This window comes from Dermacentor variabilis, unplaced genomic scaffold, assembly GCF_050947875.1.
Source record: "Dermacentor variabilis isolate Ectoservices unplaced genomic scaffold, ASM5094787v1 scaffold_13, whole genome shotgun sequence".
NCBI lineage: Eukaryota > Metazoa > Arthropoda > Arachnida > Ixodida > Ixodidae > Dermacentor > Dermacentor variabilis.
In genome coordinates this window covers 19,988,185-20,002,644 of record NW_027460291.1, presented here as the reverse complement: position 1 = coordinate 20,002,644, position 14,460 = coordinate 19,988,185, and the positions used below count along the sequence as shown (strand labels likewise).

The 14,460-nt window shown below is 45.3% G+C and overlaps 1 protein-coding gene across 1 annotated transcript in view; it reads left to right on the top strand.

The window, feature by feature from the left end:
* The first annotated feature begins 5,136 nt into the window (after positions 1 to 5,136).
* Positions 5,137 to 14,460, top strand: part of LOC142566832 (nose resistant to fluoxetine protein 6-like) — a 339,215-nt gene continuing 329,891 nt past the window's right edge. The window contains exon 1 of the mRNA XM_075677724.1: positions 5,137 to 5,458. Within this exon, the coding sequence (XP_075533839.1) occupies positions 5,203 to 5,458 (256 nt within the window). The 5' untranslated portion in view covers positions 5,137 to 5,202. The remainder of the gene's footprint in view (positions 5,459 to 14,460) is intronic.

The following is a 14,460-nucleotide window of genomic DNA, read 5'->3' as shown; positions in this document are numbered from 1 at the left end:
TTGTATGTTTACCTTTCCATTGTATACTTTATTTTTGAAAAGATTAACTAAAATGACACTGAAGGACATTTCTACAATGCAGTACAGATGAAATTGCGGTGAGCGTTCCATTGTCGTAGTGGCGTCGTGCCCAGCAGGTAGCGTTTGTAGCAGGCTTTTAATCACACTTCTCAAAGGCGTTCAATCACGTTGCACATTGCCAGCCCATTTCTAATATAGCTCATCTAGGCATCGACTCACTAACCCTTTCTTGGCTTGGAAACTTATTATCACTACGTCGCCAATTTACCGTTGTTGACGATTGTCCTACTTCTATTAATGAGGTCACGTCTGGTGTACTCCAGTAGGATGCCTTGGGGCCTCTGCTTTTCCTAATATTTATTAACGATGTACCTTCAAACATTTCCTCTTACGTACGACTATTTGCGGACGATTGCGTTGTTTACCGACCGATTAATTCCATTAACGATCATACCGCCTGGCAGCATGACCTTCACATTATTACCGACTGGTGTAACATATGAAAAACCTCTCTTAACCCTTCCAAATGTAATAATATATCGTTCTCACGCAAGCGCACTAGCTCCATGTTCACATACACCACAAATAACACGACTTTGTCACGTACCACTACCAACAAATACCTTGGTGTAAACCTCACTGATAACCTTTCTTGGTATTCTCATATTACTGCAATTTGCACAACTATATCTAAAACGCTTGGATTTCTGAGGCGCAACTTGCAAAATTCATCCGCTGACGTGTGTAAATTAGCATACGTGAAGTTCGTACGCCAACAGTTAGAATTCGCATCCGCTGTATGGTCGCCATGCCAAGAATATTTAATGACCATGCTGGAACGCATCCACAACAGACCTGCCCGATATATAACTCGGAATTTTGATCAGAAGTCCAGTATACCACAGATCAAGCTCCATATTTCTTTACAGCCCCGAGGCATCCGCCGCAAGGTTGCTTTGCTCTGTCTATTTCACAAATATGTTCATTCCGATAAGCCATGCATATTACCCCTCGAAACCCCCGCCCGTACGTCCTCAAGATTACAGAATCATTTTAGCTCCAAGCGCATTTTCGGTAAAACCACTGCTTTCAATTTAGCTGCTGTGCCTCGTGCCCTATCCCACTGGAATGGTCTTCCCGATGATATCGTCTCGATAACTAATCGTAAAATATTTCGTGAACGCCTGTGCGCGCTTTTTACATAGTCTACTTCCTCTAATTTTGCTCTTATGATTGAGCATTCTGGGCTCCGTTTGTTTTTTAGTTCAGTCACTGTACAGTTGTCTTAGATTTATTTTTGAGTAGTTTCCATTGTATTTAACACCCGCCGTGGTTGCTCAGTGGCTATGGTGTCGGGCTGCTGAGCACGAGGTCGCGGGATCGAATCCCGGCCACGGCGGCCGCATTTAGATGGGGGCGAAATGCGAAAACACCCGTGTGCTTAGATTTAGGTGCACGTTAAAGAACCCCAGGTGGTCAAAATTTCCGGAGTCCTCCACTACGGCGTGCCTCATAATCAGAAAGTGGTTTTGGCACGTAAAACCCCAAATAGTATTATTATTATTATTGTACTTAACAGCACATTGTCACATTGCCGGCCTTACTTATGCCCAACAGGGCATGTAAGGTGTTTTCTAAATAAATAAAAATTACAAGTGGTCCGTTGGCAGTGCTCTTCCTAGAGACAAGCTTTTATTATCAGAGGGGAGTCGGTTTTGGTCGCCTGCATTTGCTTTCACAAGTCATGTATTGTTGAAAATGCTTGTCTGCATGACTTGATGTTACTGACTTTTGAAAAATCAGTGTTTTAAATAAGCTTTGTTTTTGCCCCTGATGGCAAGTTGCTATCCGAATTGTGCTATAATACGGATAAAATTTATTGAAAAATTGTCATAGGTTTTACAGCGAAGCTGTGTATGGGGGGGGGGGGGGGGGCTAGGACCACTGCGATTTTTTAACCGGCCACATTAAGGGCCCCGTGTCGCAGAAAATTAGGTGCCCGCGTCTATGCCGGCCTCGGTCGGTGAGCGTATATAATTAGGTATATGTATATGCCAAGCTTTGCTATATGACATGCGGTATGAGCGGGTTATAGTGCCACACCAATCTATGACTAAAGTTGCCCATACCTTGTCTTGCATCCTTAACAGAGTTTATCCTCGAAATTTTGAGAAAAACAGACCACAAAGAAATGTCACGAAACAAAAGACCGACAATCCATGCCTTTTATGTTAAATCTTCTCAGACTGAAATGGTAAAGTACGAAACAAAAACCGAAGCCTGAGAATAACGCAACTTTTTGGCGCGGCTATGCACTATCTCCTGGATCGGCCCACGCAGAAAGCCGCGTTTCGGCCAGAAAGTAAGCCCGCCCTCCCCCCCCCCTCCTTCGTGCATTGCGTTCACCGCCATCGTTTCCCGGTAAACATTACGGTTACAGAAGCTGTGGTTGCCGGAAAGCGTGAGAAGCAATCAGGAATCTTTGAATGCTATCCCGTCTCCTTTTCCGCGTCTGTAACGTCGACAGAAAATCCAGGTGGGTCGATCCCGGTAGCCGTGCAGGGCCAGGAGCAATGGCTCGCGCAACCTTAGTGTAAAGGCGCGAAGCGAACATACAGAACAGCATTCGTTTCAATAAGAAACGCCCAAAAAAGCCGTCTCACCACATGATTGATGACGAGCGCGCACTTCCGCGTTGATCAACGTGCGTTGCCACCAATCCCTCGCCGGTGTACATTGTCCGAGACTTTGACGTAAACATCTCAAAACTGGAGACAAGGCAGTGGTTCACCCACTTAGTGGAAGAGTTTCGCCTCGGTTACTTAAACGATCCGAGTCAACCAACTGTCACACACGGGTCATGCATCGATTTAACTTTGGCAAAAAAAACATCCCTCAAACAAGAACGGAATACATCAGCCATAGCAGTCATTTGAAAGTATCAAATAAAATGAAGGTTTTCTGAACTGCATTAAGACGTATGTTTGTTTCATATATCACTTTGAAGTATAATGTGCGTTGTGGGCGCACATCATGCAATCGCTGCTTGACAAGTTGCCCTACATTAGGCGACATATCTACAGCTTCGTTGACGAACCAGTTTCACAGGAGAGGATTGCCGGTGATTGTTCTGTTATTGATAGATATTTCAGGCATGCTGTTAAAAATTGGTGGTATTTATTTTTCTTCGGTGTGGCTTACCATATCGTATTTGAATAAGTTTCTTCTATTACACCAAATTTTTTTAGCCTTTTTACCTTGTTCAACATTTCCTTTCTGCCGTGTTCGAGAACGGCTTATTTTTTTTTACATTGTCAACGATATAATATTTATTATACTGCTGTAACTTAAGCGCTGTGATATTGAAAATAATATCATGTTTCATTAATGTCTCTTTGGCCATCTACTTCTTATGGTGGAACAGCTTCCTTTCGCACGTGCTGTTGCAATGGTAAGGAAAGTGTCCGCCCATGAGGGCAGCGAAAATGTGATTAAAAATTTAATTATGGGGTTTTACGCGCCAAAACCACTTTCTCAATATGAGGCACGCCGTAGTAGAGGACTCCGGAAATTTCGACCACCTGGGGTTCTTTAACGTGCACCCGAATCTATGCACACGGATGTTTTCGCATTTCGCCCGCATCGAAATGCGACCGCCATGGCCGGGATTCGATCCCGCGACCTCGTGCTCAGCAGCCCCACAGCATAGACACTGAGCAACGATGGCGGGTGAAATGGGATTCGCTCTTGAGCAGGCATATTCCGATAGCGAGAGTGCAGGGCTTTTTCTCCTGTTTCTGAGGTGACGCAGTGAACATCTATCGGCGACGGTGACTTCGATCATTGTCGGGATCATTGTCACGATCTGTTTAGCTCTGGTGCGCACGTTGACCAGCCGTCAAACAAAATAATTACTCCGAAACCACTACTGGCCCATCGAATTACCCTAGAGTGAGACGAGTGGAAGCTGTCGGGTACTTTTGCTCCTTAGCAGCCGTCATTTCTCGTAATTTTGATCTCCCAGGTGGCTGATCGAAGCCATGACTCGCGCTTAGTATTTTCTGTCACAACTGCACAAAAAAAATCTAAGCTGCCAAAAACAAGACGAAGACACTCAACCGGATTTTCCACGACGGTTTGTAAGCGTCTTAAAAGAGATTTTGAGAGCGGTTTCGCTGAAATTTATTAGGTATTTCGAAATCGCTTCTGTGTACAGGGTTCTTTTGCGACGTTTTTAAAGCCACATTTAGACCGTCTTTAAAATGGATGCAAGCCGGACATTAGAATATATATACATGTTGTAGAGTATTAGCTTCTTATTTCTTTCAGAGTTTCAAATATAGTATTACATATCTGCTTTTGGACGTTTTTATTGTCTCAGATAAACGGCTAAAAAAAGCCAAGTGTATGCCTCTTGTGCTACCTGGTGGACTGCGAATTAATTTTCACCACCTTTTAACGCACACCCAATGCACGATGCGCTGGCTTTCTCGCGTTTAGCACCCATCCGAATCCGGCCGCCGCACCACTGGATCGCGGGCCCTCGGGCTTAGCAGCGCAATGCCAAAGTCACTACGCTTTCACGGCCGGTTTTATAAATGGAAAACGCTGCTTTAAACGTCGCTTATTGACTAACATTGTCGTACCCCACTGATCAATGGGTCTTACAAATAAACGGCGTCTTCACATTTGCCTCCGCATGGTCCCCACTGCACGTGAAAGCATGATGTTCCCTTTCTAATGCGATTCGGCTTCACACGGTGCATTACTGTAGTTTTCCGCGGAATCCTAGTCGGATATCAAGGAAGTGTATCAACGGTAAATAAAACTGGTGTCCTTATTTGGAAATGCATTAATAACGAAAGGGGGCCATTATATGCCCGGTCTCACTTTGCGAGGACACGCCTAATTGAAAATGAGAAACTCCGTGCGCGAGGGACAATACAGGAATGCGGTCATAAAACAAACGACTCCTCTTACGGAAGAAATCCCGGCCAAGCATGGGCACCGCGTGCTGACCACGACGTGACACGCACCACTGGCGCGCTAGAAATCACGTCGAGGCCGTCATCGCAGCCTTGGCCGGGACGATTGGAGAGGGGAGCAAGTCCTTCGAGGGCACCGCGTTTCTCCAAAGTCGTCTCGCGCACTGTAACACACTCGCCGCCAAGAACAGCTGCCATGTGGTTGCCGAGTGCGCTCCTGTGCGCTGTATTCGCGGTACACGCGTCGACCAGCGCATCTGCCGGCACTGATGTTGTGGCCAAGTGGAAAGCGATTGAGGCCAATGCAAAGTCGCTGGTCCAGAAGCTGATCAGCATGTCCTATCGAGAGGCGCTTCCATTGATCCACGAGGCGGACCTCTCCAGCGAGTGCTTCATCAGCCTGACCAGCGTTCTCCGGGGCCTGCAGGAGCTCAACACCGATGTCGTCAGACGTGAGTATTGAAATGCACGTGCATTCAGCGTAATTTAGTGCCTACTATACGGCGTTAAAGCGCCGGAATATGTTGACAAGTGACGAGAGCTGAAATGGTGCTCCACCATCATGAGAAGTAAAGATACCAAATTTAAACATAAATTTGGCATCTATGCTACAGGCTCAGCCACGGCACCGAAAATGTTCGTGAAAAACTTGGCATTTTTGGTCATCAGTCACTAAGGCGTGCTGCGAATACAGCCGTTTTCTCCTTCAGTGTATTCATTCTATTTCCCGATCGAGGACTCGAAAAATTGCAATGTTTTTTTCCTTACGCACTCACGGAGGAATGGCGAGAAACTAGCATACCAATTTTGAAACAGGAAATTCTACATGGGTATTTCCTTAGTCCCAGTATTTCCTAAGTCGTTGCAGTATTTTTCGGCATGTTTGTTTAACATTGTAAGTGAAGAAGAAGGTTACCCGCCGTTATTGCTTAGTGGCTTTGCATTGCGCTGCTAGGCGCGGGATCACATTCCGGCCGCTGCGGTCGCATTTCAATGGGGGTGAAAAAAAAAAAGCCCGCGTACCGCGCATTGGGTTTGTGTCAAAGAGCACAACAAAAAAGGCAGTCATCTTGCTGATCACTTCTAAGCCTGCTCGAAGGAAGCACGCGTCGCCTGTAAACCAAGATTAAACCAGTGCAAAATGCGGTAATACATCTCGAGAGCTTGTAGAGGCATTTTATATCATCAGCAAAGGAGAAATGTCTCAGTGAAACATCGGTGGTTCTAGGCTGGACTGAAATGCAGTTTCTAGATTCTTGTCTTTACGCACGTGCAGATTTCAATGGGTGTCTTTGCGCATGAGTAAAGGTGCGTGTATGCCGGCGTCCATGATCAAATAAATCTTGTTGGCAGTAGAGCACTCGTCCCGCCCTCTTTCTTCGTCCGTGTTCCGGGTTGCACTCATTTACATCTGCTGCCCACCGGCCTTTAGTTAACTTCCAGCCCTTGCAATATCTCATTTTAAGCACAGAATTGCATTTTAGAACGCTAGCTCTGTTACCCTTGCTGCTCTCCTAATTGCTCGTCCCACCTGTTTATAAACAGGTGGGACGAGGTCAATAATAAACCATACATCACTTCGTGGCTACAGTATACTGTAGCCACAAAGTGATGTATGGTTTATTATTGACGCATTCCGATGCCGCTTCACCCTCAGATAATTTTGGCTGATCTTTGAGTAGGTTTTTCCTTCATTTATATATGCCGCCAGGTATTCATATTGCCTAGCGATTGGCTTCCTTTCGGTCACGCTGCGCCCTCTAGCACCGCCGCAGCTGCCAAGTCCGAGCATGGTGCGTGCGTGAATTCATAAGAGATTGTTTGAATTTAAATGGCCCAGGTTAAATTCCGCCCAGCACCGGATAAATTGTAAAGGATTATTTTCTTTGTCATAGAAGAGTGGTCCATACCCAGTCGAACGCACCCAGCTACACGCACGACCCACGCTGGCGTGAAAGAGGTTGAATGAAGAGCGGCACATATACTGGGACACGTACCCACACGTTTGTCCGACGCCTGGTTTCAAGCCCCGTTAACTTGGCGCGTCAACCCGGTACTCCACCCATTATTGGACCATTGACTGAGTGAGCGAAGTTGGCCTAGGTTAGTGAAAACGATTACATAGATAGGTAGGTAGATTGATAAATACCAGTATTTGCGCGGTGAATCTCACTAATAAGGTCGCAAACATGGAATCTAGTAAGATCTCTTGAGCTCCCTGAAATATTGATCGCATGGATAACAAACTATCTAACCAGTTCGAGGAAATAATATGCAACAGTCTGGCTGTCTTCCGGTGACCTCGGGAGTTCCTCAAGGAAGTGTCCTAGGGCCATTGCTCTTTTTTTCTTTATATAGATGATATTACTATTTCAATCCATTCCAGTGTGCAAATCAGGTTGTTTGCAGACGACTGTGTGCTTTTTAGAGAAATCACTTCAACCAATGATAACATTGATTTAAATACTTCTCTATCTGGCATTATTGATTGGTGCAAAGCATGGAGAACGCGGCTTAACGCTGAAAAGACGGTTTTCCTTCGCTTCACTCGTCAGAAAGCTCCTCTAACCTTGATTTACACGTTAGGTTCATTGCCTTTGCAGGAAAAAACAAAATATACGTATTTGGGAGTCAAAATTACTAACAATTTATCATGGAATTTACACATTGACAATGTGCTCTTCAGCCTTGCGTAAATTATATTTTTTGCGACATAAACATAGAAATTCCCCACCTAACGTAAGACTGCTTGCTTACTATTCATTAATTAGACCGAAACTTGAATATGCATGTGTTGTTTGGGACCGGTTTACTAAACAAAATATTAAATGGCTCGAAAGAGAACAGAAAAAAGCCGTACGATTCATATATTCGAAATTCTCTCGATATGATTCCCCCTCACAAATAATGCGTGATAATGGCATCGCAGTCCTTGAGCAGCGAAGGCAACACTTAAGAATTCGTTTTCTTTCCATGCTTTTTAATGGAAACTTATCAATTAATCCTGCATCGTATATGTCTAGTAAAACGCCTAGGCTTACTCGACACCATCATCCAAATTCACTAACACCTTATTATGCACGGACGGATGTATTCAAGTATTCTTTTTTACCCCGAACTATACCAGACTGGAATAACTGGTTGTTGGCTGTTTCAATTGATTTATTCATTGTACTACTGTTGTGTTTTACCCCCGTACTTGATTGAATAATGGATTATAATATTGCTGTGTTTAACCACCCTGCTTGGACCTCATCTAGGTCTGCAGTATCAAATAAATAAATAAAATAAAATAAGACTACGTCAAGGCAGGTACAGAAAGCGACATCAAATCTTAGCTTAGCTTAGCGGCTACGATGTTGCGCTGCTATGCATGAGGTCGCGTGATGAAATTTCGGCCGCGGAATTTCGATGGGGCAGTAATGCAAAAAAACGCGTCTGCTCAGTGCATTGAGGGCACGTGCAAGATTCCCAGGTGGTCAAAATTAATCCGGAGTCTTTCATTACAACGTGCCTCATAACCAAATCGTGGTTTCGGCCTGTAAACCCCTTAAATTCAATTGCAAGCTAAATAAAATACAGTCAGACATGCAGTCAGCTTAAAATAAATGATGAAAAGTGTAACTGAAGGTACGCAAACCTTACGCGCTTTGAAAAATCAGCCTTATGAAAAGCAGTCTTCAGGTAGCTAGCTCTCATCTCATCATCGTTTGGGGTTTTCGAAAGGGTTACTAAGGACGCCACATGTTTGAGTAATTGGTATAACCACGTGTACGACGCGAACATGTATTTGCCGACAGCAGCAAGGCAACACCATGGCGAGAACTTTGGCGATAGTGCGACGGCAACATTGAAACGACGGCTTACTTGTAGCACTTCAAGAGAAGAAAAGTTACAGCCTCCTCCGTCACGACCTGGGCTGATCGCAGCGGTGGTGAAAGTAGCATATCGTCCCAAAGAGCTAGCTGCCACGACGATCAGATGCAGAAAACTGGTGCGCTCTCGCTTTGATAACAAATTGTTGCAATGGGGAGTGACGCAGGCGCCCCTCAGAGCACTGACTTACATAGGGGACACAGAGTGGAGCCTCTCGTACCTTATATGTGTCTGTGGCCTTGAGTTCTGCCGGCCACTGGCTTGAACCCCACCTATGGATATACCTTTTTAACGGAATATGTTCCAGGTAGGGCGAGACAGGTTAATATGCTTTGTTTTCTATTGAGAAGTCAGCGGTGCGGATGCTACAGCAACCTATCGAACTACCTGCATTCTCGATCAAAAAAGAGTGTGATCCACGTGGCCGCAAGAAATAGGACTGCGCTATGCGATTTGGCGTTACGACGACTTCATATGTTACAGCCACAAATATGAAGCACATAGAAGGCATTGAAGATCTGAACGACAGCCTCAAAGGGCGAGTGGAGTGGTACGTTTGCCAGACCGCATTTATTGCGTACCTTCCGCGCCGCACAGCCTGTTTTCGTGACAGAAACACAGTGCATCACGCACTGCAAGCACGAGGCGCACAAATTATATTTGATTTGAGATAACGTTAACTCCATACGTTATAGTTCCGAGATATGCGGAAGTTATACTCTGGAACACCATGCAGATCAAAGACCAGTTCACTACCGTACACGCGAAGTGATACATTTCTGTGAACGAACTACATGCATAGCTAGCATAGCACAGCGTAGCCTGCTATGTACTCGACGAAGTATACCGACTGACAAACCGGCTGCAAAGTGTGCGAGGAAGACGCAAAGAATGCTTTGCGTTTGTAACTGTCAACACTTGGCATCCTTCCAACGCTCGCCTTCAGCGATGTGCCTGTTGGCCGTGGACGTAGGATGTTCTTTAGGTTCAAGAGCCTCCAGTGGACTCCCATTACGTCACATAAATAGTGTATTTCAGTAAAATGTTTCTATGATTCTTGTAGAAGGAGTATGTACCGCAAAATTTCATCTCTGTAACTCCAATTAGACTGCCTACTGTCAGGGTGGCAAATGTGCTGCAGAAACTGTTTTCTGAACGCGGTACCACGCCAAAAACGATAGACTAGCACTTCTAAAGATCTACTCGTATGCAATGTCCATGGGATGGGATGATAAATTTTGGCAGGAGCCACTATACATTTACTCGAGAGGAGAATTTTTATGAGCCCACGAGTCTCTATTATAAGGCGAAACCTCTTGAAAGACGAAGCACTTCGTCTTGTGATAAAGTCCCGTTGTTAGCCTGTTCTCGTACTGTTGATGTGCTACCTGATCAGGTGCAACTTTCAGTGTTATTTCTGTGGCATTCTGGAACATTACTGTGTGCTATTCTTTGCTTCCTTTTCGTAGCTGCTTTAGATTTTTGTAAACGAACAGCGCGTTTGGCGAATCTGTTATCACAACATTAATAAATGGCAATTCTACCTCAGAATAACGAAGCGCATTTTCTCTCGTATTGAATTTAGTTTACTTGCATTGCATCATCACTCATTTGGCAATTTGGTTTGTCACGTTTTGTGGGCATCGCGAACGCTAATGAGCATACGTAAAGCAACACGAAAGGATGACGAGCGCAAAATTCCGACTGTAATGTTTCATGTCAAAGGGACGTTTATACGTCCAAAAACGCGAAAAACATTGCATTGAAAGGACTGAGAAAAGAAAGGAAGCAGGAGAGTAAAAATAAAAAGACGAAGATATGTGCGCGCACGCCCAATGTTTCCAAGAACAGGGCTTTCTTCTCAAGCAGCACGATTGAAGCTCGCTGATACGTTACTGCTCCGTTGTCTTGAGTACATGGCTCAATGACAATGCGCTTGCTGTCGTCATTACTCCTGTTGACCGAGCAGGTAGACTCTTAAACGCTACTCTGCACCCATATTCACCGCAATGAGCCGCCGGGAAACCTCCCGTATCGCACAGTGAAAAACTTGCCAGTCTGACCAATAGAGCACGCAGTGCATGGAACACCTGCCGCGGTGGCTTAGCGCCCATGTTGTTGCACTGCTAAGCGCGAGGTTACCGGATCAAATCCCGGCCGCGGCGGCCGCAGTTAGATGGGGGCGAAATGCCACAACGCATATGGGTCCCGTGCACTGGGGGCGCGCTGAATATCCCGAGGCGGTCAAAAGTAATCCGCAGTCCCCCGCTACGGCGTGCCTCATAATCAAATAGTGATTTGGGCAAGCAAGATCTCAGAATTCGTTCAATTCATGGAATGTGGTACTCTGCACACATCTTGGCGCACGGCGTCCAAATAATGATGCTATTTTCACGTCCACGCCTGTCTATTTTAACAGTACAGCTACGCATTACCAGTTGCGATACCTAATGCCCAGCGGAAAAAAGCACGCGGATGCTACCAAGATCTTTACCCGAAGCGATGCATGCTTGGTATGATCACGAGCTTGTCGTGTGTACGGCATACGGCTCCGCACTCGCGTTATGCGTGATGACATTTCACTCTCTATTGACATGTTCCAGCGAGTAAAAAAACACGGAAGAAAAGAGAAGAAAGACGGCCGGAAAGCTAGTGCGTCCCTTTTCTCAGCTCCATATTTGCTTGTCTTGTCGGTTTTTCCATTCTTTTTACGCGTTGGAACATGTGTTTGTCTAAATTTAAACTAGGCCAATTTTCTTTATACATTAAGCACTCTGAATTCAATTGCCTCCACGACAGCTAGAGGAGGGATTATGTATGCCGCGCTGTACCATGACGCTGCGCTGGTTCCTTGACGCTGATATCCTATTTGAGATGACTAGATTACCAAGCGCATGCAGCATAGATGTGAGAATGGTTCCCTTAAATAACTGGCAGCGCACAGGTGTGTACGGCAAGTGTGGTTCTTTGATCGAGGGTCCCATTGGTCTATTCGAGCTTTTTTATATGCATCGGTTCTCCTACAAACAGCGTTAAATAAGCTCGCTCAATAACGTTCAAATAAAATCTATTCGTTTCATTTGCCAAAGTTATAGCCGCAGCTTCTGACTAACGCTGGCTGAACCATTTTTGAACATTGAGCCATTACTTTCAAGTTATCGCATTGAAGCCTTAACACTTTTACATGCAATTAATAACTCCAACTCTGGTCTTTCTGATTGTAACTATTGTAGCGTTCCTAATTAGAACGGCAACAGAAATGACATAATCTAAGTGAGACGGGTGTCGTCCGCCATTTTATTCCAACTTCTTCCTTCTCACTTCTCCCCTAGCCCATTTCTTCGTCTTCTTTCATGCGTCCAGCGCAGACCGCTTCACTCTTCCGGATTTCTTTTAATTACACCTCCTGGGGTAATAGTTGAATATGTTTCCAATAGCGGCGCACTCCGTTTGGCCCGAAGCTCCGGCTTACCAAACATTCTTCAATATTTCATGCTGGCATGCAGTCTTAATAACTTGAAATGGTCCGCAAAATTTTGAATTTGAAGGCACAGCTCCTTTCTTTACAAGGACATAGTCTCCAGACTGTATGTACAGTATCTCGCTACTGTGCCTTCTATCAAAGTTTCGCTTCATGCGGCGCTTGCAGACCTCCTGTTCTTTGACAGTTTTCCTTACTTCCGCGAGTTCGAGGTTCTCTAGGAGACCTAGCTCACGATCTGCAGGAAGTATGGGCGCTGTACCCGAAGTTACAAAATGAGGGCTGCAGCCTAAACCCGCGGTATAAGATCTGTTGTGATGCTTCACAGCGGCTTTGAGACAGCAATTCCAGCCACCGGCAAAGTCTGGATACATCTTCAGATACTGTTTGATGTCTCGTATGGCACGTTCCGCTAGGCCGTTTGCTGCCGGGTGGTATGGAGAAGAATACTTTATCATTATGCCGTGCTCCTGTGCCCACTTTGATAATTTGGCACTCCGCAAAGCCGACCCGTTGTCGCAGACGATCGTCCTTGTGCACTTATCTATGAAGAGCAAGAAAGCTTGCGTTCGCTTGACTCCTTCCCCCTTCTTTTTGAGTTCCGCGAAGTCCAAATGAATCACTTCTAACGGCCGCTTGAATATTCAGGGTTTGCCATAACGTCTGTCGATTGCTTGAATTTAACTTTGTTCACCTGGCAGAGGTGGCATGTGCGTATGTAATGGCTGATGTAGTTTTTCTTTCCTGGCCATGTGAATCTCATGAGCAATTTCTTATAAGTGCGCCAGAAGCCATCATGTCCACCCGATCCAGGGTTGTCGTGGTACAGATGAAGAATCCTTGGAATCATAGTTGGTGGTACGTGATACCTTCTATTGATAAACTGGAGCTCTTCTGTACCTTCCCATAATATGATTGATTGTCTCTGGATTCTTGCTTGATTCCTGTACAAGTAATCTTGATAGTGCGTCAGCGTCAGTGAGGAGTGGGCCAGGACGGTGCGAAATTACGAAATCAAATTGTTGGAGATGGTTCACCCATCTAGCAATGCGGCTTCTTGGCTGGGTCATGCTCAGAAGTTGAATCAGTGCTTGATGGTCAGTGAAAAGTATGAATTTGGAACCTTCCAGGTAAGTACAAAAGTACTGCACAGCTTTTAAGAAGGCCACAGGTTCCTTTTCTGTGGTAGAGTAATTGATTTCGGCGGGTTTCAGGGTATAACTGTAGTACCCCACAACGTATTGTTTGGTTTGATCAGCTTGTTTGGAGGGCTTCTGGTATAGAACTGCACCGGTAGCATAATGCGATGCGTCCGTGTTCAGCACGAAAGGCAGAGAAAAATCCGGTGTTCGCAAGATGGGGTCCGACGATATTAGTGTTACAAGCTCACAATAGACAGCTTCGCACTTCTCGTCCCATTGAAAAGGCACGTCTTTCTGAGTTGAGTCATCTTGTTCTCAGTGCATAGTCTTTATCAAACGCCCGGAAGTGTCCTGCAAGGCCAAGAAAAACGCGCAGGGTGTGCACATCATAAGGCTTTACCAGCTTGGGGATTCTCTCTACCGATCCTTGCTTAGTGCTTTAAGTGTGTCCATCAAACACCCTGCCAAGAAATACTACGGTATCTTGAAAGAACGCACTTTTTTTGAAGTTGACTTTGAGTTGGGCAAGACTGAGGGCATGAAGAACTTTTGAAAGATGACGACGGTGTTCTTCCTTTGTCTTTGAGTAGATGAGGATGTCGTCGATGTACACATTGCAAAATATGCCCAGGTAAGGTTTCAGAATGTCCGTCATAAACTTCTGAAACCACGCAGGGGATTTTTCCCAACCAAATAGTAGGCGGTTGTACTCAAACAAGTGAAATGGGGTTATGAATGCGGTGCACTTGTTCGTTTCTTAGTGGAATACTTAGTGGAATCTGCCAAAAGCCCTTGCAGAGGTCTATTCGTGAAAAACAATGGCAACCACCAGTTTCGTCAATGATGTCGTCGATTCTCGGCATTGGATAAGGTATCAATTCAGTTTGACGATTGAGAGCCCGGTAGTCTGTGCAGAGGCGGAATGTCCCGTCTTCTTGAAGTGCAATAGCTATAG